This window comes from Triticum urartu, chromosome 2A (assembly GCF_056163025.1).
Source record: "Triticum urartu cultivar PI428250 chromosome 2A, HENAU_Tu73, whole genome shotgun sequence".
Classification (NCBI taxonomy): domain Eukaryota; kingdom Viridiplantae; phylum Streptophyta; class Magnoliopsida; order Poales; family Poaceae; genus Triticum; species Triticum urartu.
Genome location: NC_141874.1, coordinates 432,205,623 through 432,226,313, shown reverse-complemented (window position 1 = coordinate 432,226,313; position 20,691 = coordinate 432,205,623). Strand labels below are relative to the sequence as shown.

Below are 20,691 nucleotides of genomic sequence, written 5' to 3'. Positions count from 1 at the left end.
CATCCGCACCAATCCGCCACGCATGAAACAGGGGATTGCCCTTTCGATGACCGAAATTGGGGCAACGATCTGTCAGGGTTTGCCTCGTCTTCGTCATTGGGAATGACTTGCTTGGCATCGAACAACTGTCGTGGCCTAACAAATTTTGCAAACATTCTCCGGTCAACCGCCTCCCACACGTTGCTTGGCATCGAACAACTGTTGTGGCCTAACAAATTTTGCAAACATTCTCCGGTCAACCGCCTCCCACACAGTGGCGGAGCTTGAAAGAAAAAGTTGGGCGGGCCGAGCTAAAGAAAAAGCACAATTTTTTAGGCATTGCATTACTCAGTATTCCATACCTTTTGTTCTCATTGAATTTCACCTTCTATGTTTAATAAAGAAGTTACAGGCAAGATGATCTTCATACACAATTGGTTCCGAATTAAGGCTTAAGAAGTTCACTATCAAAATGAAGCAAATTTGAGCATTATGGTAAGTATAGATCAACCACAAAAATTCATGTCAATTGCCCAAACTACACAATCACGATCTGAACACACCAAAGTGGAGTAATATCTTCTTCCTACAAAATTTCTCAGAAAAGTGTATATCATATTCTATTTATACCCCTGTTCAAGAATTCATCCGATTAACCAGTTAACTTGTCGACCCTACTCGTAGGGTCACCGAGTAGTCGATTAACTGATTAATCACCCGAGTAATTGATTAAATGGCCAATTAACTTGCCGATTAGCCTATTAATCCCCTACTTCCCAGCCAACCGAGCAGCTACCAGTTAACAATTTCCTCAACAATGATATATACTCATCTTTTCTAAAAAATAGTAAAATATACATCATCTTCTAGTACAAAAAATCATCTTCTCTGAACAATCACGCATAACAATTTCAGGACATGTTGTGTTCTGGAGGTATGTATAGATATGCACAAATAGATTAAGAAGTCAAGACTCAAGAGCGTATTCAGAAATCTCAGCATCCGCTAATTATCCTACAATTGAAATACAAAGAAAGTTCGACGAGAGAGAAGGTAGAGCAGGAGATGAAGGAGCTCCGGCGACGCTGATTTTCTTGAGCCCCATGTCGTGCGCGTGAGAGAGAGGATACTTGGTCATAGGCGGCCGGCGACTAGGGATGGCGGTGAGCTTGAGCAAAGGCAGAGGCGGCTGGGGCAGAACAGGGGCAGAGGTGAGGACGACCAGAGGCTTTGACGGAGCGGCGACCGGGGCAATGGCGACCACGTGGTGGCGGAGGAGAAGCGCTATGGTGGACTGGGCTGAATACGCTACAAAGGAGCATAGGATAAAAAATAACATGAAAAATTCTGGGCGGGCCACGGCCCGGTTTAGCCCCAACGAAGCTCCGCCCCTGCTCCCACACGTTGATTATCTGGTCCTGTAGGTTGATCCGCCCACTTCATCTTGAATCTAACATGTTAACCTATTGATATATTTTGTTTTGATCTCATCAAGCATGATTTCTGCCATGCAACCTTTTTTAGAGCTTCACTAATGTGACCGACATTACTGAAGAATTTGGACGCGGCTAGCCAGGGCCGCTGCGCTCGATCGTTTTTCCGAGCGCACCCTCCACGTACGGGCTGAATAGAATAGCTAGATCACTTCTCCGCGCGCGATGCATGCGTAGCTAGCAATCACTAGCAATCACATCCAGCGTCCTCACCCATCACACATCCATCCATCAGCAGCAGCTAAGCCAACACGTACGCGTGGATTGCAAAGTTGCTCATGTCTAGCACTTAGCATGTGCTAGTTTGCTGCTTTCTACTTTGCTTCTTGAACGTGTGTGACTGCTCATGATGCCTATCTCGCTGTCCGTCCGTCGTCAAATACCTTGTCGACCGATCCGATCCGTCCACATACAGTGCCTAGCCCTACCTCTCCGGCCGATTTGTCCGCGTACAGTGCCGAGCGCTACCTCACCATCCGTCCGCGTATAGCGCCAAGCGTTACCTCACCGTCCGATCCGTCCGCGTACAGTGCCGAGTGCTACCTCGCCGTTCGATCCGTCCACGTACGGTGCCGAGCGTTACCTCACCATCCGATCCGTCCACATACAGTGCCAAGCGCTACCTCGTCATCAGATCCGTCTACACACGGTTCACTGGCACCGTTGTCTGGAACCAGGGCGACCGATCTAACGGCGCCGAGACGGACTACGTTCCCCGGGTCCGTTCTGTTCGGGGTGTGTACGGAATCATGTCCCTCGCGACCACCTCTACAATGAACACTACTGCAAGCGACATGTGGCTCTTGCGACGACCACCACTACTACCTCAAAATGAAACGGAGCCACACCCCCTAGAACCAAGGCATCACCTTATTGTGTATCGTTGTGTGACCCTCATATATATCAAGCAAGTTCATTAGAATGGAATGCCTCCTTCATCGTCCAGTCCGCGTTGCTGACCTACGACAAGTCAGCCTCAGTCTTTCACGCACATCGGTCTCAAAGTTAACTCCTTGGCCTCGGAAACTGGTCAGGTTTCCTAGCTGGTGGGATCCATTGGTGCGGCCATAGAGTGCGGCCATAAATTAGTCCTCACCATAGAAATCGCCGCTATTTTTCAGACAGTTTTTGCTTTTGACATATCCCACACAACAGGAGGTACCCTGTTATTTTAGATATCCTTTTCGATTAGATGTTTTTGTTTGTTCGTTTCATTCACATATCATGCATGCTTTCTAACACATTGTTATTAAAAAAACCAGCGGCTCCATCAACCAACACCGCTAGACGTAAGCATGGTCGAATGAATCGAAATTCAAACCGTGGCACAGGTGTAGAAGAGCGCACAAGAGACGAAGTTGATGAAGTTAAAGAAGCAAGGCAAGCAAAACGGCCGAAGAAAGGCACAAACGAGGTAATTCTAAAAGTACAAGCGACTGGAGTTGCATTGTATGATAGAGGGATTGCTTAGTCCACAACTGTAGTTGCCTAAAAATATAGATACTTATTTTGTGAAGGTGTGCGTGGGGGGCGAGACGTAGGTGGAGGGCGGCAAGGTATGTGATATGAGGTGTGTTGGGGGGGGGAGACGAACATGGAGGACAGCGAGGCAAGGGAGAGAAAGTGTGTGGGGAGGAAGAAGGTGGAGGGTAGTGCCCAGGGTTGTGACTAGAGTTGCACAAAATGTCAGAAGGAGTTGCCTAGGAGTGGATTAGAAGTGTCCCGATTTTCCATGTTTTTCTATTTGTCGAGTGGAGTTGCCTAGTAACAATCTTTTTGTAAGTGCTTTTTTGCGATAGGAATTTGCACAAATAGACACGAAGAGTTTCCTGAATACAGTACTAGAAATTGGACAAGTTATTGTGTGTGTGTGTGGAGGGGGGGGGGGGTGTCATCGCAGTTGCATAAGATATTATAAAGAGTTCCCCAATAATGGATCAGAAGTTGCATAGTTGTACGACGTGATTGGTTCTTTCCTGTAGAACGAAGACATCATCCGCATCATCCTACTTGTGAAAAGGGGTTAGTTAGGAATAGAGCAACTTTGAAGTAGAATAGAGCAACTTCAGGCCATAAATTACAAAGCACCATAAATATAACACGATGTGATTTGGGAAGAACTACCACACAACAAAAGCAATAAAAACGCAAAAAATAAGGTACCATGGTTTCCCTACACAATTTGGATATTTTTTGTACATAATAAAAAGATAACATAGTTGCACCTGATCAATCATACAATTTCCTAAAAACATTATCCAATTGCCCAATTGTCATGAGTAGAAACATTAACAAGACCATAGTTTGACCAATTTCTAAAGGTTTTAGATGCCTGCAATTAAGTTGATGTCATACCTGGAATTAGGTTTTAGATAGCAGCCTTGGATTGCATGCGTTGGTAGGGCCGGAGCTCGCCTGCCGGCGGGGTCGCACAACGAGCCGGCAGCGAAGAACACCTTCATCGACATGATGGCATCCCCCATTCAATCTAGTGCACATCATGTGTTGTGAGAAAAAACCTTCTACAATCCTGGTTCATCTCCAAGGTGTGAGCACGGCTATTCCTTGTAACTTTTTATGAGCGCACACTATATGCTTGATCAATTGTCTCTATGGTTCGAATAAGGGGCCTTGTCCAGATGCATGTCATATGTGCAACTTGCTATGCTAATGCTCTTATGTCTACAATTGCATACTACTACTAGTATGCAAAGGAGAATTGAGAAACCTCATATATTTGACTAAAGTTGAGACACTTATTTTGAGATGGAGGGATTATAACCCATCCGGAAACTTGTGAAGATGCAAAACTATTGAAACAATTTTGTACAAACCTCATATGATTTTGCCTTTCAAATTGGATGCATTGTTGCCAGCTACTGATCGTGGGGGTGTTCTCGTGCCAGGGTGCAGGTTGTCGGGCGGCGGCCCATGTGCAACTACCGAAAGAGCATGCTGGCGGTGAGTGTCTCTAAGAGAAAAGGTGGAGAGGATGTTGCATCTCAAGGGGGACTCACTAAATGAAGGTGAGCATGGATGATGCCCATTTTCCCCCATCAAATCCGTACAAATTCGTTGGAGAGTAAGAGGGATTGGTACATGGGAGGCATTTTCCCCATCAAATTCGTTGGGAAATTATGTACGCAACATTCTAGGCCATTATGTGGATTATAGGGAGGATCGAGAGGCAACCAGGGACATTTTTATTTAAATCACCGAGACAACTTTTTGCGGACAATAGATAGGCAATTATATGAATTATGGGGACAAAGCAGTTGCTTGGATTTGCTAGAAGAGTTGCATCGTATCATAATGCAGATGCTTGATTTGGTTAGGATAGTTGCTTGGATTTGTTAGGACAATTTTGCATTGTGTTTCTTGGTAATGCAGTTTCTTGGATTTGCTAGGAGAGTTGCTTGGTTTTGCTAGGATAATTGCTTGGTTTTGTAGAATAGTTTTGCATTTTGTTTTTAGTAATACAGTTGCTTTGATTTTCTAGGCCAGTTGCTTTGGATATTTTGTTCGGGACATTTGCTTTCAGATCTTGCTCGAAACCTTTTGGATCTTGCTAGAAACAATTTTGTGAATTTTGCTAGGGGCAGTTGCATTCAATTTTGCTAGCGCGGTCGCTCTTTGCAGATATGTATAGTTGCATAGCCACAAGATGAGTAGGAGTCGCTCACAGTGTGAGATCGAGTTACTAGAGGGGTCAGAAGTTGCATAGGGGGCATATCGGACAGTTTGCTCACAAATCTATGCAAGTTGCTCATGTTTTTTCTCACGAAGTTGCCTGCAAAATAGCATAAGTTGGAGAACCCTATGTTTTTTGTTGGGGAACGTTGCAGAAAACAAAATTTTTCCTACGTTTTCACCAAGATCCATCTATGAGTTCATCTAGCAACGAGTGATCGGATGCATCTACATACCTTTGTAGATCGCGAGCGGAAGCGTTCAAGAGAACGGGATGAGGGAGTCGTACTCGACGTGATCCAAATCACCGGAGATCCTAGCGCCGAACGGACAGCACCTCCGCGTTCAACACACGTACGGTCAGCGTGACGTCTCCTCCTTCTTGATCCAGCAAGGGGAAGGAGAGGTTGATGAAGATCCAGCAGCACGACGGCATGGTGGTGGATGCAGCAGTCACCGTAGCAGGGCTTCGCCGTTCTACTGCAAGTGGGGGAGGTGTAGCAGGGGAGAGGGAGGCGCCAAGACTTCCGGGTGCCGCTGCCCTCCCTTCCCCCTTTTTATATAGGCCCCCCTAGGGGGGTGCGCCGGCCCTAGGAGATGGGATCTCCTAGGGGGGCGGCGACCAAGGGGAAGGAATGCCCCCCAAGGCAAGTGGAGGCGCCCCCTCCCCTAGGGTTCCCAACCCTAGGCGCATGGGGGCCCAAGAGGGGGGCGCACCAGCCCACTATGGGCTGGTTCCCTCCCCACTTCAGCCCATGGGGCCCTCCGGAATGGGTGGCCCCACCCGGTGGACCCCCGGGACCCTTTCGGTGGTCCCGGTACAATACCGTTGACCCCGAAACTCTTCCGATGGCCGAAAATGCACTTCCTATATATAATTCTTCACCTCCGGACCATTCCGGAACTCTTCGTGACGTCCGGGATCTCATCCGGGACTCCGAACAACTTTCAGATTACTGCATTCTCATATCCATACAACCCTAGCGTCACCGAACCTTAAATGTGTAGAACCTACGGGTTCGGGAGACATGTAGACATGACCGAGACGGCTCTCTGGTCAATAACCAACAGCGGGATCTGGATACCCATGTTGGCTCCCACATGCTCCTCGATGATCTCATCGGATGAACCACGATGTCGAGGATTCAAGCAACCCCGTATACAATTCCCTTTGTCAATCGGTACGTTACTTGCCCGAGACTCGATCGTCGGTATCCCAATACCTCGTTCAATCTCGTTACCGGCAAGTCACTTTACTCATACCGTAATGCATGATCCCGTGACCAGACACTTGGTCACTTTGAGCTCATTATGATGATGCATTACCGAGTGGCCCCAGAGATACCTCTCCGTCATACGGAGTGACAAATCCCAGTCTTGATCCGTGTCAACCCAACAAACACTTTCGGAGATACCCGTAGTATACCTTTATAGTCACCCAGTTACGTTGTGACGTTTGGTACACCCAAAGCACTCCTACGGTATCCGGGAGTTACACGATCTCATGGTCTAAGGAAAAGATACTTGACATTGGAAAAACTCTAGCAAACGAACTATACGATCTTGTGCTATGTTTAGGATTGGGTCTTGTCCATCACATCATTATCCTAATGATGTGATCTCGTTATCAATGACATCCAATGTCCATAGTCAGGAAACCATGACTATCTGTTGATCAACGAGCTAGTCAACTAGAGGCTTACTAGGGACATGTTGGTGTCTATGTATTCACACATGTATTATGATTTCCGGATAACACAATTATAGCATGAATAAAAGACAATTATCACGAACAAGGAAATATAATAATAATCCTTTTATTATTGCCTCTAGGGCATATTTCCAACAGTCTCTCACTTGCACTAGAGTCAATAATCTAGTTACATTGTGATGAATCGAACACCCATGGAATTCTGGTGTTGATCATGTTTTGCTCTAGGGAGAGGTTTAGTCAACGGATCTGCTACATTCAGGTCCGTATGTACTTTACAAATATCTATGTCTCCATCTTGAACATTTTCATGAATGGAGTTGAAGCGACGCTTGATGTGCCTGATCTTCTTGTGAAACCTGGGCTCCTTGGCAAGTGCAACAGCTCCAGTGTTGTCACAGAAGAGTTTGATCGGCCCCGACGCATTGGGTATGACTCCTAGGTCGGTGATGAACTCCTTCACCCAAATTGCTTCATGCGCTGCCTCCGAGGCCGCCATGTACTCCGCTTCACATGTAGATCCCGCCACGACGCTCTGCTTGCAGCTGCACCAGCTTACTGCTCCACCATTCAACATATACACGTACCGGTTTGTGACTTAGAGTCATCCAGATCTGTGTCGAAGCTAGCATCGACGTAACCCTTTACGACGAGCTCTTCGTCACCTCCATAAACGAGAAACATGTCCTTAGTCCTTTTCAGGTACTTCAGGATATTCTTGACCGCTGTCCAGTGTTCCTTGCCGGGATTACTTTGGTACCTACCTACCAAACTTACGGCAAGGTTTACATCAGGTCTGGTACACAGCATGGCATACATAATAGACCCTATGGCTGAGGCATAGGGGATGACACTCATCTCTTCTATATCTTCTGCCGTGGTCGGACATTGAGCTGAGCTCTGTTGGGGAACGTTGCAGAAAACAAAAATTTTCCTACGGTTTCACCAAGATCCATCTATGAGTTCATCTAGCAACGAGTGATTGGATTGCATCTACATACCTTTGTAGATCATGCGTGGAAGCGTTCAAAGAACGGGGATGAGGAAGTCGTACTCGACGTGATCCAAATCACCGGAGATCCTAGCGCCGAACGGACGGCACCTCCGTGTTCAACACACGTACGGTCAGCGTGACGTCTCCTCCTTCTTGATCCAGCAAGGGGGGAGGAGAGGTTGATGAAGATCCAGCAGCATGACGGCGTGGTGGTGGACGCAGGGGTCACCGCAGCAGGGCTTCGCCGTTCTACTGCGAGAGGGAGAGGTGTAGCAGGGGAGAGGGAGGCGCCAAGACTCAAGGGTGCGGCTGCCCCTCCCTCCCTCCCTTTATATAGGCCCCCTAGGGGGTGCGCCGGCCCTAGGAGATGGGATCTCCTAGGGGGGCGGCGGCCAAGGGGTGGAGTGCCCCCCAAGCCAGGTGGGGCGCCCCCCATCCTAGGGTTCCCAACCCTAGGCGCATGGGGTGGGCCAAGGGGGGCGCACCAGCTCACTATGGGCTGGTTCCCCTCCCCACTTTGGTCCATGGGGCCCTTGGGATGGGTGGCCCCACCAGGTGGACCCCCGGGACCCTTCCGGTGGTCCCGATACAATACCGGTGACCCCCTAAACTCTCCCGATGGCCGAAACTGCACTTCCTATATATAATTCCTCACCTCCGGACCATTCCGGAACTCCTCGTGACGTCCGGGATCTCATCCGGGACTCCGAACAACTTTCGGGTTACTGCATATTCATATCTCTACAACCCTAGCGTCACCGAACCTTAAGTGTGTAGACCCTACGGGTTCGGGAGACATATAGACATGACCGAGATGGCTCTCCGGTCAATAACCAACAGCGGGATCTGGATACCCATGTTGGCTCCCACATGCTCCTCGATGATCTCATCGGATGAACCACGATGTCGAGGATTCAAGCAACCCCGTATACAATTCCCTTTGTCAATCGGTACGTTACTTGCCCGAGATTCGATTGTCGGTATCCCAATACCTCGTTCAATCTCGTTACCGGCAAGTCACTTTACTCGTACCGTAATGCATGATCCCGTGACCAGACACTTGGTCACTTTGAGCTCATTATGATGATGCATTACCGAGTGGGCCCAGAGATACCTCTCCGTCATACGGAGTGACAAATCCCAGTCTTGATCCGTGTCAACCCAACAGACACTTTCGGAGATACCCGTAGTATACCTTTATAGTCACCCAGTTACGTTGTGACGTTTGGTACACCCAAAGCACTCCTACGGTATCCGGGAGTTACACGATCTCATGGTCTAAGGAAAAGATACTTGACATTGGAAAAACTCTAGCAAACGAACTATACGATCTTGTGCTTATGTTTAGGATTGGGTCTTGTCCATCACATCATTCTCCTAATGATGTGATCTCGTTATCAATGACATCCAATGTCCATAATCAGGAAACCATGACTATCTATTGATCAACGAGCTAGTCAACTAGAGGCTTACTAGGGACATGTTGGTGTCTATGTGTTCACACATGTATTACGATTTCCGGATAACACAATTATAGCATGAATAAAAGACAATTATCATGAACAAGGAAATATAATAATAATCCTTTTATTATTGCCTCTAGGGCATATTTTCAACAGTCTCCCACTTGCACTAGAGTCAATAATCTAGTTACATTGTGATGAATCGAACACCCATGGAATTCCGGTGTTGATCATGTTTTGCTCTAGGGAGAGGTTTAGTCAACGGATCTGCTGCATTCAGGTCCGTATGTACTTTATAAATATCTATGTCTCCATCTTGAACATTTTCACGAATGAAGTTGAAGCGACGCTTGATGTGCCTGATCTTCTTGTGAAACCTGGGCTCCTTGGCAAGTGCAATAGCTCCAGTGTTGTCACAGAAGAGTTTGATCGGCCCCGACGCATTGGGTATGACTCCTAGGTCGGTGATGAACTCCTTCACCCAAATTGCTTCATGCGCTGCCTCCGAGGCTGCCATGTACTCCGCTTCACATGTAGATCCCGCCACGACGCTCTGCTTGCAACTGCACCAGCTTACCGCCCCACCATTCAAAATATACACGTATCCGGTTTGTGGCTTAGAGTCATCCAGATCTGTGTCGAAGCTAGCATCGACGTAACCCTTTACGACGAGCTCTTCGTCACCTCCATAAACGGGAAACATTTCCTTAGTCCTTTTCAGGTACTTCAGGATATTCTTGACCGCTGTCCAGTGTTCCTTGCCGGGATTACTTTGGTACCTACCTACCAAACTTACGGCAAGGTTTACATCAGGTCTGGTACACAGCATGGCATACATAATAGAACCTATGGCTGAGGCATAGGGGATGACACTCATCTCTTCTATATCTTCTGCCGTGGTCGGACATTGAGCTGAGCTCAATTTCATACCTTGCAACACAGGCAAGAACCCCTTCTTAGACTGATCCATATTGAACTTCTTCAATATCTTATCAAGGTATGTGCTTTGTGAAAGACCTATGAGGCGTCTTGATCTATCTCTATAGATCTTGATGCCTAATATATAAGCAGCTTCTCCAAGGTCCTTCATTGAAAAACTCTTATTCAAGTAGGCCTTAATGCCGTCCAAAAGCTCTATATCATTTCCCATTAAAAGTATGTCATCTACATATAATATGAGAAATGCTACAGAGCTCCCACTCACTTTCTTGTAAACGCAGGCTTCTCCATAAGTCTGCATAAACCCAAACGCTTTGATCATCTCATCAAAGCGAATGTTCCAACTCCGAGATGCTTGCACCAGCCCATAAATCGAGCGTTGGAGCTTGCACACCTTGTCAGCATTCTTAGGATCGACAAAACCTTCCGGCTGCATCATATACAATTCTTCCTTAAGGAAACCATTAAGGAATGCCGTTTTGACGTCCATTTGCCATATCTCATAATCATAGAATGCGGCAATTGCTAACATGATTCGGACGGACTTCAGCTTCGCTACCGGTGAGAAAGTCTCATCGTAGTCAACCCCTTGAACTTGTCGATAACCCTTAGCGACAAGCCGAGCTTTATAGATGGTCACATTACCATCCGGGTTTGTCTTCTTCTTAAAGATCCATTTATTTTCTATGGCTCGCCGCTCAACGGGCAAGTCAGTCAAAGTTCATACTTCATTTTCGTACATGGATCCTATCTTGGATTTCATGGCTTCCAGCCATTTGTCGGAATCCGGGCCCGCCATCGCTTCTTCATAGTTCGAAGGTTCACCGTTGTCTAACAACATGATTTCCAAGACAGGGTTGCTGTACCACTCTGGTGCGGAACGTGTCCTTATGGACCTACGAAGTTCAGTAGCAACTTGATCTGAAGTTTCATGATCATCATCATTAACTTCCTCTCTAGTCAGTGCAGGCACCTCAGGAACATTCTCTTGAGTTGCGCCATTTTCCGGTTCAAGAGGTAATACTTCATCAAGTTCTATTTTCCTCCCACTTACTTCTTTCGAGAGAAACTCCTTCTCTAGAAAGGATCCATTCTTGGCAACAAAGATCTTGCCTTCGGATCTGAGGTAGAAGGTATACCCAATAGTTTCTTTAGGGTATCCTATGAAGACGTATTTTTCCGACTTGGGTTCGAGCTTTTCAGGTTGAAGTTTCTTGACATAAGCATCGCATCCCCAAACTTTTAGAAACGACAGCTTAGGTTTCTTCCCAAACCATAACTCATACGGTGTCGTCTCAACGGATTTTGACGGATCCCTATTTAAAGTGAATGCGGCAGTCTCTAAAGTATAGCCCCAAAAAGATAGCGGTAAATCGGTAAGAGACATCATAGATCGCACCATATCTAATAGAGTGCGATTACGACGTTCGGACACACCATTACGCTGAGGTGTTCCAGGCGGCGTGAGTTTTGAAACTATTCCACATTTTCTTAAGTGTGTGCCAAATTCGTGACTCAAGTATTCTCCTCCACGATCTGATCGCAGGAACTTGATTTTCCTGTCACGTTGATTCTCAACCTTATTCTGAAATTCCTTGAACCTTTCAAAGGTCTCAGACTTGTGTTTCATTAAGTAGACATACCCATATCTACTCAAGTCATCGGTGAGGGTGAGAACATAACAATAACCACCGCGAGCCTCAACACTCATTGGACCGCACACATCAGTATGTATGATTTCCAATAAGTTGGTTGCTCGCTCCATTGTTCCTGAGAACGGAGTCTTGGTCATTTTACCCATGAGGCATGGTTCGCATGTGTCAAATGATTCGTAATCAAGAGACTCTAAAAGTCCATCTGCATGGAGCTTCTTCATGCGTTTGACACCTATGTGACCAAGGCGGCAGTGCCACAAGTATGTGGGACTATCATTATCAACCTTACATCTTTTGGTACTCACACTATGAATATGTGTAGCATTACGCTCGAGATTCATTAAGAATAAACCATTCACCATCGGAGCATGACCATAAAACATATCTCTCATATAAATAGAACAACCATTATTCTCGGATTTAAATGAGTAGCCATCTCAAATTAAACGAGATCCTGATACAATGTTCATGCTCAAAGCTGGCACTAAATAACAATTATTGTGGTTTAAAACTAATCCCGTAGGTAAATGTAGAGGCAGCATGCCGACGGCGATCACATCGACCTTGGAACCATTCCCGACGCGCATCGTCACCTCGTCCTTCGCTAGTCTCCGTTTATTCCGCAGCTCCTGCTTTGAGTTACAAATGTGAGCAACCGCACCGGTATCAAATACCCAGGAGCTACTACGAATACTGGTAAGGTACACATCAATTACATGTATATCACATATACCTTTCGTGTTGCCGGCCTTCTTGTCCGCTAAGTATTTGGTACAGTTCCGCTTCCAGTGACCACTTTCCTTACAATAAAAGCACTCAGTCTCGGGCTTGGATCCATTCTTTGGCTTCTTCCCGGCAGCTTGCTTGCCAGGTGCAGCAACTCCCTTGCCGTCCTTCTTGAAGATTTTCTTACCCTTGCCTTTCTTGAACTTAGTGGTTTTATTCACCATCAACACTTGATGTTCCTTTTTGACTTCTACCTCTGCTGATTTCAGCATTGCAAATACTTCAAGAATGGTCTTTTCCATCCCCTGCATATTGAAGTTCATCACAAAGCTCTTGTAGCTCGGTGGAAGCGACTGAAGGATTCTGTCAATGACCGCGTCATCCGGGAGATTAACTCCCAGCTGAGTCAAGCGGTTATGTAACCCTGACATAGTGAGTATGTGCTCACTGACAGAACTATTTTCCTCCATCTTACAGCTGAAGAACTTGTCGGAGACTTCATATCTCTTGACCCGGGCATGAGCTTGAAAAACCATTTTCAGCTCTTCGAACATCTCATATGCTCCGTGTCTCTCAAAACGCTTTTGGAGCCCCGGTTCTAAGCTGTAAAGCATGCCGCACTGAACGAGGGAGTAATCATCGGTACGTGTATGCCAAGCGTTCATAACGTCTTGTTCTGCAGGGAGAACAGGTGCGTCACCTAGCGGTGCTTGTAGGACATAATCTTTCTTGGCAGCTATGAGGATGATCGTCAGGTTCCGGACCCAGTCCGTATAGTTGCTGCCATCATCTTTCAGCTTGGTTTTCTCTAGGAACGCGTTGAAGTTGAGGACAACGTTGGCCATTTGATCTACAATACATGTTGTAAAGATTTTAGACTAAGTTCATGATAATTAAGTTCATCTAATCAAATTATTCAATGAACTCCCACTTAGATAGACATCCCTCCAGTCATCTAAGTATAACATGATCCGAGTTAACTAGGCCGTGTCCAATCATCACGTGAGACGGACTAGTCAACATCGATGAACATCTTCATGTTGATCGTATCTTCTATACGACTCATGCCCGACCTTTCGGTCTTCTGTGTTCCGAGGCCATGTCTGTACATGCTAGACTCATCAAGTCAACCTAAGTGTTTGCATGTGTAAATCTGTCTTACACCCATTGTATGTGAACGTTGGAATCTATCACACCCGGTCATCACGTGGTGCTTCGAAACAACGAACTGTCGCAACGGTGCACAGTTAGGGGAAACATTTTCTTGAAATTATTATGAGGGATCATCTTATTTACTAGTCGTTCTAAGTAAACAAGATGAAAAAACATGATAAACATCACATGCAATCGAATAATAGTGACATGATGTGGCCAGTATCATATAGCTCCTGTGATCTCCATCTTGGGGCTCCATGATCATCTTGTCACCGGCATGACACCATGATCTCCATCATCATGATCTCCATCATCGTGTCTCCATGAAGTTGCTCGCCAACTATTACTTCTACTACTAGGGCTAACACGTTTAGCAATAAAGTAAAGTAATTTACATGGCATTTCTCAATGACACGCAGGTCATACAAAAAATAAAGACAACTCCTATGGCTCCTGCCAGTTGTCATACTCATCGACATGCAAGTCGTGATTCCTATTACAAGAACATGATCTCATACATCACATATATATCATTCATCATTCATCAAAACTTTGGCCATATCACATCACAGAACACTTGCTGCAAAAACAAGTTAGACGTCCTCTAATTGTTGTTGCAAGTTTTACGTGGCTGCAAGAGGGTTCTAGCAAGAACGTTTTCTTACCTACGTTAAAGCCACAACGTGATTTGTCAACTTCTATTTACCCTTCATAAGGACCCTTTTCATCAAATCCGCTCCAACTAAAGTGGGAGAGACAGAAACCCGCCAGCCACCTTATGCAACTAGTGCATGTCAGTCGGTGGAACCGGTCTCACGTAAGCGTACGTGTAAGGTTGGTCCGGGCCGCTTCATCCCACAATACCGCTGAAGCAAAATAAGACTAGTAGCAGCAAAAAAGTTGACAACATCTACGCCCACAACAAATTGTGTTCTACTCGTGCAAAAAGAACTACGCATAGACCTAGCTCATGATGCCACTGTTGGGGAACGTTGCAGAAAACAAAAATTTTCCTACGTTTTCACCAAGATCCATCTATGAGTTCATCTAGCAACGAGTGATCGGATGCATCTACATACCTTTGTAGATCGCGAGCGGAAGCGTTCAAGAGAACGGGGATGAGGGAGTTGTACTCGACGTGATCCAAATCACCGGAGATCCTAGCGCCAAACGGACGGCACCTCCGCGTTCAACACACGTACGGTCAGCGTGACGTCTCCTCCTTCTTGATCCAGCAAGGGGAAGGAGAGGTTGATGAAGATCCAGTAGCACGACGGCGTGGTGGTGGATGCAACAGTCACCGCAGCAGGGCTTCGCCGTTCTACTGCAAGAGGGGGAGGTGTAGCAGGGGAGAGGGAGGCGCCAAGACTTCCGGGTGCCGCTGCCCTCCCTCCCCCCTTTTTATATAGGCCCCCTAGGGGGGTGCGCCGGCCCTAGGAGATGGGATCTCCTAGGGGGGCGGCGGCCAAGGGGGAGGAGTGCCCCCCAAGGCAAGTGGAGGCGCCCCCTCCCCTAGGGTTCCCAACCCTAGGCGCATGGGGGGGGCAAGGGGGAGCGCACCAGCCCATTATGGGCTGGTTCCCTCCCCACTTCAGCCCATGGGGCCTCCGGGATGGGTGGCCCCACCCGGTGGACCCCCGGGACCCTTCCGGTGGTCCCGGTACAATACCGTTGACTCCGAAACTCTCCTGATGGCCGAAACTGCACTTCCTATATATAATTCTTCACCTCCGGACCATTTCGGAACTCTTCGTGACGTCCGTGATTTTATCCGGGACTCCGAACAACTTTCAGATTACTGCATACTCATATCCATACAACCCTAGCGTCACCGAACCTGACATGTAGACATGACCGAGACGGCTCTCTGGTCAATAACCAACAGCGGGATCTGGATACCCATGTTGGCTCCCACATGCTCCTCGATGATCTCATCGGATGAACCACGATGTCGAGGATTCAAGCAACCCCGTATACAATTCCCTTTGTCAATCGGTACGTTACTTGCCCGAGACTCGATCGTCGGTATCCCAATACCTCGTTCAATCTCGTTACCGGCAAGTCACTTTACTCGTACCGTAATGCATGATCCCGTGACCAGACACTTGGTCACTTTGAGCTCATTATGATGATGCATTACCGAGTGGGCCCAGAGATACCTCTCCGTTATACGGAGTGACAAATCCCAGTCTTGATCCGTGTCAACCCAACAGACACTTTCGGAGATACCCGTAGTATACCTTTATAGTCACCCAGTTACGTTGTGACGTTTGGTACACCCAAAGCACTCCTACGGTATCCGGGAGTTACACGATCTCATGGTCTAAGGAAAAGATACTTGACATTGGAAAAACTCTAGCAAACGAACTATACGATCTTGTGCTATGTTTAGGATTGGGTCTTGTCCATCACATCATTCTCCTAATGATGTGATCTCGTTATCAATGACATCCAATGTCCATAGTCAGGAAACCATGACTATCTGTTGATCAACGAGCTAGTCAACTAGAGGCTTACTAGGGACATGTTGGTGTCTATGTATTCACACATGTATTACGATTTCCGGATAACACAATTATAGCATGAATAAAAGACAATTATCATGAACAAAGAAATATAATAATAATCCTTTTATTATTGCCTCTAGGGCATATTTCCAACATTTTTTGTGATCCATTTTTTACTCTTTGGGTGATACGATGTTTCATCACTTTTCCGCGTAAAGTAGTCATGCTAGAGTTCTTTCACTTCTTTTTAAAGAAAAAAATCAACTATCGCGCATGTGATGAGCGGGGTTGAAGAGGAGAGGTAGCGTGAGGTTGAAAAATGTAGGATTTGCTAATAGGATGAGTAGGATTTGCTCACACGACGAGCAGGAGTTGCTCACAATGTGAGGATGAGTCGCTAGGGGGCAGATGAGAAGTTGCAGAGTAGGCGATGAGAAGTTTCATAGGGGGGAGATCAAACGGTTGCACCAAAATGTACGTAAGTTGTTCATTATTTTGCACGAATTGACCGCAAAAATGATTGAAATCTCCAGATATAATGATGGAAAGCACACAAGAGTTGCCTGATGAATGCACTAGAGTTGCATAAAAACACCCCAAAAGTTGCTGACCTTTTTTGTGTGCTACTTGATTGCATAATGACCCAAATTTCTTGTCTTTGTTTTGCCTCCAATAGCCCCATCAATGTGAACTTAGTATTTTCCATATGTGGTTTCTTTGTCTAGATATAAGTTAGGTTGAGAGTACACATGAGTTGCCTGATGAGTGCACTGGAGTTGTGATGTTTCGACTAACTTTGTGCCACAAACAACGTTTGGTGCTATGGAGAAACTTTGCTGCTATAGTAAAGCAACTTCTGGTTAGTTTGCATCGTAAACCTCCCTATCATCGAAAATCCCTTCGAAGTTGGCTACCATGACTACCAAGTTAACTAAATTCACCACTGAGTTTGCTATCATAACTAGTTTCACCTCCAAGTTGATAGTACCGTAGATAACTTAGTTTCTGAGATAGCCTAACATTATCCTAAGTTGCATGGCTGACCAGTGAGTAGCCTAATATCATCCTAAGTTGCTACAATACTTTCAATGTATTGTAGGCAACTGAAATTGTAATGGCAGGCAACTAAGAATCATCGGTAGGCAACTTCATAGTGTTTGTACACAACTAAAAAAAACAATGATCAGCAACTTCATAATATTGTAGGGAACTAATTTCAAAAGTTAGGCAACTAAGCAGCAATTGCAGGCGACTAATTACCAATAGCAGGCAACTGGGCATCAATGGTAGGCAATTTCATCGTATTTGTAGGCAACTGAGCATCGATTGTAGGAAACCGAACATCAACAATAATCCATGATAGGCAAGTTAGGATAATGTTAGCAAAATTCATATTTCAATGATTTTTTTGCCATATTACATACGATATATTTCAATGAACTTTTTTTAAAAAGAAGTGCCCATGCCACCAGGAGCAACTTTTGTGCTATGTGGAGCAACTTTCGTGCTACGAGAAGCAACTCCCAGCTATGTTACCCTTCCATGACGCCAGTTCGACTAATGATCTTTGTAAGTTCGCTAATATGACTACCAAGTTGTGTAATGTTTTTCTTATGTTGCCTACAATCAACCATACTATTGCCCAAAACCAGATATCCATTTGCTCACAATCAATCATATAGTTGTCTAAAACCATGTATCCAGTTGCCCACAATCAATCATCCAGTTGTCTAAAATCATGTATCCAGTTGCCCAATCCTAACGAACAGAAACATTACCAAGACCATAATTTCGATAATATGCAACCGTTTTAGTTACCTTTCAAGTTTGTGTCATAGAGATGCGTCAAGAGTTTATCTCCTTAGGGTGGGATCCCTTGGTATGATCGTAAATACTTGGCTAAAGATCATAAAGGGGGAGCAGGGTGAAGTTGGTCATGGGGACATAACTAAAACCATGAAGTGTTTTTAGGGGATTAAATTTATATGTGAACCCTCCAAAAATGAACATGTGTATGTTCTTTATCCCTTTTTCAGGTGTCATAGTTGCCTACAATCAATCATACAGTTGTCTAAAACCATGTATTCAGTTGCTCACAATCAACCATACAGTTTGCCTAAAACAATGTATCCAGTTGCCCAATCCTCATGAACAGAAACATTACCAAGACCATTATTTGATAAATATCTAAAGGTTTTAGATACCTGCAATAAAGTTTGTGTCAAAGAGGTGGAGTCAAGATTTTAGGTGGGATCCATTGGTGCGGCCATAGAGTGGAGGGGGTGAAACTGGTCAGGTTTCCTAGCTGGAGATATGAGACACATGACTGTGTGTGTGTATTTTCTCCTCTGCTACTACCTAGTTGCCCAAGGAAAACAATGAAGTTGTTCAGAAAACTGCACAGAGTTGCCCGTTAATCACATCTCATCAGAATCACAGGCACCCACAAAACTGAGGGAGGGGAGGGGGGCTGCGTTGGGTCGCCTTTACCGTGTGTGTTTTTCTACTATACTACTACCTAGTTGCTCAAGGAAAACAATAAAGTTGTTCAGAAAACTCCACATAGTTGCTCGCTAGACATCATCAAGATCACATGCACCAACAAAACTGGGAGGAACTTGCTCCTTTTTAAACAATAGGACATAAACAATTTCTTTATTTTTTTTCTTTTTTTTGGTTTTACAACCAAAATAGTTTCTAAGCTTGTGTGGACAAAGTTTGATCCGGGATAGGCAACCTCATAGTGGGATGTGCAGACCTTTGTTTCCGAGGCCAAGGAGTTAACTTTGAGACCGATGTGCGTGAAAGACTGAGGCTGACTTGTCGGCAAGCTTGTCGTAGGTCATCAACGCGGACCGGACGATGGAGGAGGCATTCCATTCTAATGAACTTGCTTGATATATATGAGGGTCACACAACGATACACAATAAGGTGATGCCTTGGTTCTAGGGGTGCGGCCCCGTTTCATTTTGAGGTAGTAGTGGTGGTCGTCGCAAGAGCCACATGTCGCTTGCAGTAGTGTTCATTATAGAGGTGGTCGCGAGGGACATGATTCCGTACACACACCCAACAAAACGAACCCAGGGGACGTAGTCCGTCTCGGCGCCGTTAGATCGGTTGCCCCGGTTCCAGACAACGGTGCCAGTGAACCGTGTGTAGACGGATCTGATGACGAGGTAGCGCTCGGCATTGTATGTGGGCGGATCGGCCGGTGAGGTAACGCTTGGGTACGCGGACGGATCGGACGGCGAGGTAGCACTCGGCATTGTACGCGGACGGATGGCGAGGTAGCGCTCGACACTGCATGCGGACGGATCGGATCGGTCGACAAGGTATTTGACGACGGGCGGACAGCGAGATAGGCATCATGAGCAGTCTCACACGTTCAAGAAGCAAAGTAGAAAACAGCAAACTAGCACATGCTAAGTGCTAGACATGAGCAACTTTGCAATCCACGCGTATGTGTTGGCTTAGCTGCTGCTGATGGATGGATGTGTGATGGGTGAGGACGCTGGATGTGATTGCTAGTGATTGCTAGCTACGCATGCATCGCGCGCGGAGAAGTGATCTAGCTATTCTATTCAGCCCGTACGTGGAGGGTGCGCTAGGAAAAACGATCGAGCGCAGCGGCGCTGGCTAGCCGCGTCCTTAATTTATCCACTTGCTAGTTAATAGCTTTTGTGCCGTATTACGCTTGCACAATTTTAAATTTGAGATCTAGTTTCTACCAATAACCTGCAGCTGCAGCAAATGAACTGTTCTGAACTTCTAAGCCTGCCTATTTCTGATGAATTTTTATCACTCTTGGTTTCAGGAAACAAGTGGATTTCAGACATTATTGTTTGGAACTACACAACACGGTCAGAACATTAAAATGATTTGTCACAATTGTAGAACAGAGTGACAGACTGATGACAGAGACTGTTGTTCCGCCAATCCCAGTTGGAAGATAAAGGTATGGAAACAAGTAGCTAGCCTATTATCGTTTGGAACAATTCTCTCCGTTGCTGGCTGAGGAATAGCAGCGAGGAAGCTCCTTCTGGCCACTACGCTCGTCGTGAAGGAGCCCAGCTCCAACAATACCACCATGGACCCATGGCCTCTTCACGACCACCCACGCCCCCAATTTCGGCACACATCTTACACACGGGCCACTCGTCTAGCGTGGATGCCGCGTGGGTCAACCTGCCACCTCCCATGCCCGTGTGCATCACCGGCGACAACACCGGAACCCTCCATGTCGAAAACGAAGGTCCCTATTGCCCCGCTCCGAGCCGCGAAATACAGTCGAAATCGAATGCGAAAAAGGTAGCCGGCGGTGCGGTGGTTACCTCCGTGGTCGCCGGCGAGATGCGCCCATGGTTGGCCTTCCCGTGAC

At 46.2% G+C, this 20,691-nt stretch overlaps 1 protein-coding gene and 1 long non-coding RNA gene across 2 annotated transcripts; one reads left to right on the top strand and one right to left on the bottom strand.

Moving 5' to 3' along the window:
• Positions 1-2,738: 2,738 nt before the first annotated feature.
• LOC125555467 (uncharacterized) lies at positions 2,739-20,154 on the top strand. The gene is made up of 3 exons (XR_015616664.1): positions 2,739-2,886; positions 4,379-4,498; positions 17,785-20,154. It is a non-coding gene; the product is annotated as an uncharacterized LOC125555467 (long non-coding RNA).
• LOC147985355 (uncharacterized) lies at positions 12,383-17,789 on the bottom strand. Its single transcript, XM_087544047.1, has 2 exons — positions 12,658-17,789; positions 12,383-12,553 (listed from the first exon to the last, which is right to left on the bottom strand). Exons 1-2 carry the CDS (start codon positions 13,493-13,495, stop codon positions 12,540-12,542), a joined length of 852 nt encoding a protein of 283 aa, XP_087400173.1. The 5' UTR covers positions 13,496-17,789; the 3' UTR covers positions 12,383-12,539.
• Positions 20,155-20,691: the final 537 nt, after the last annotated feature.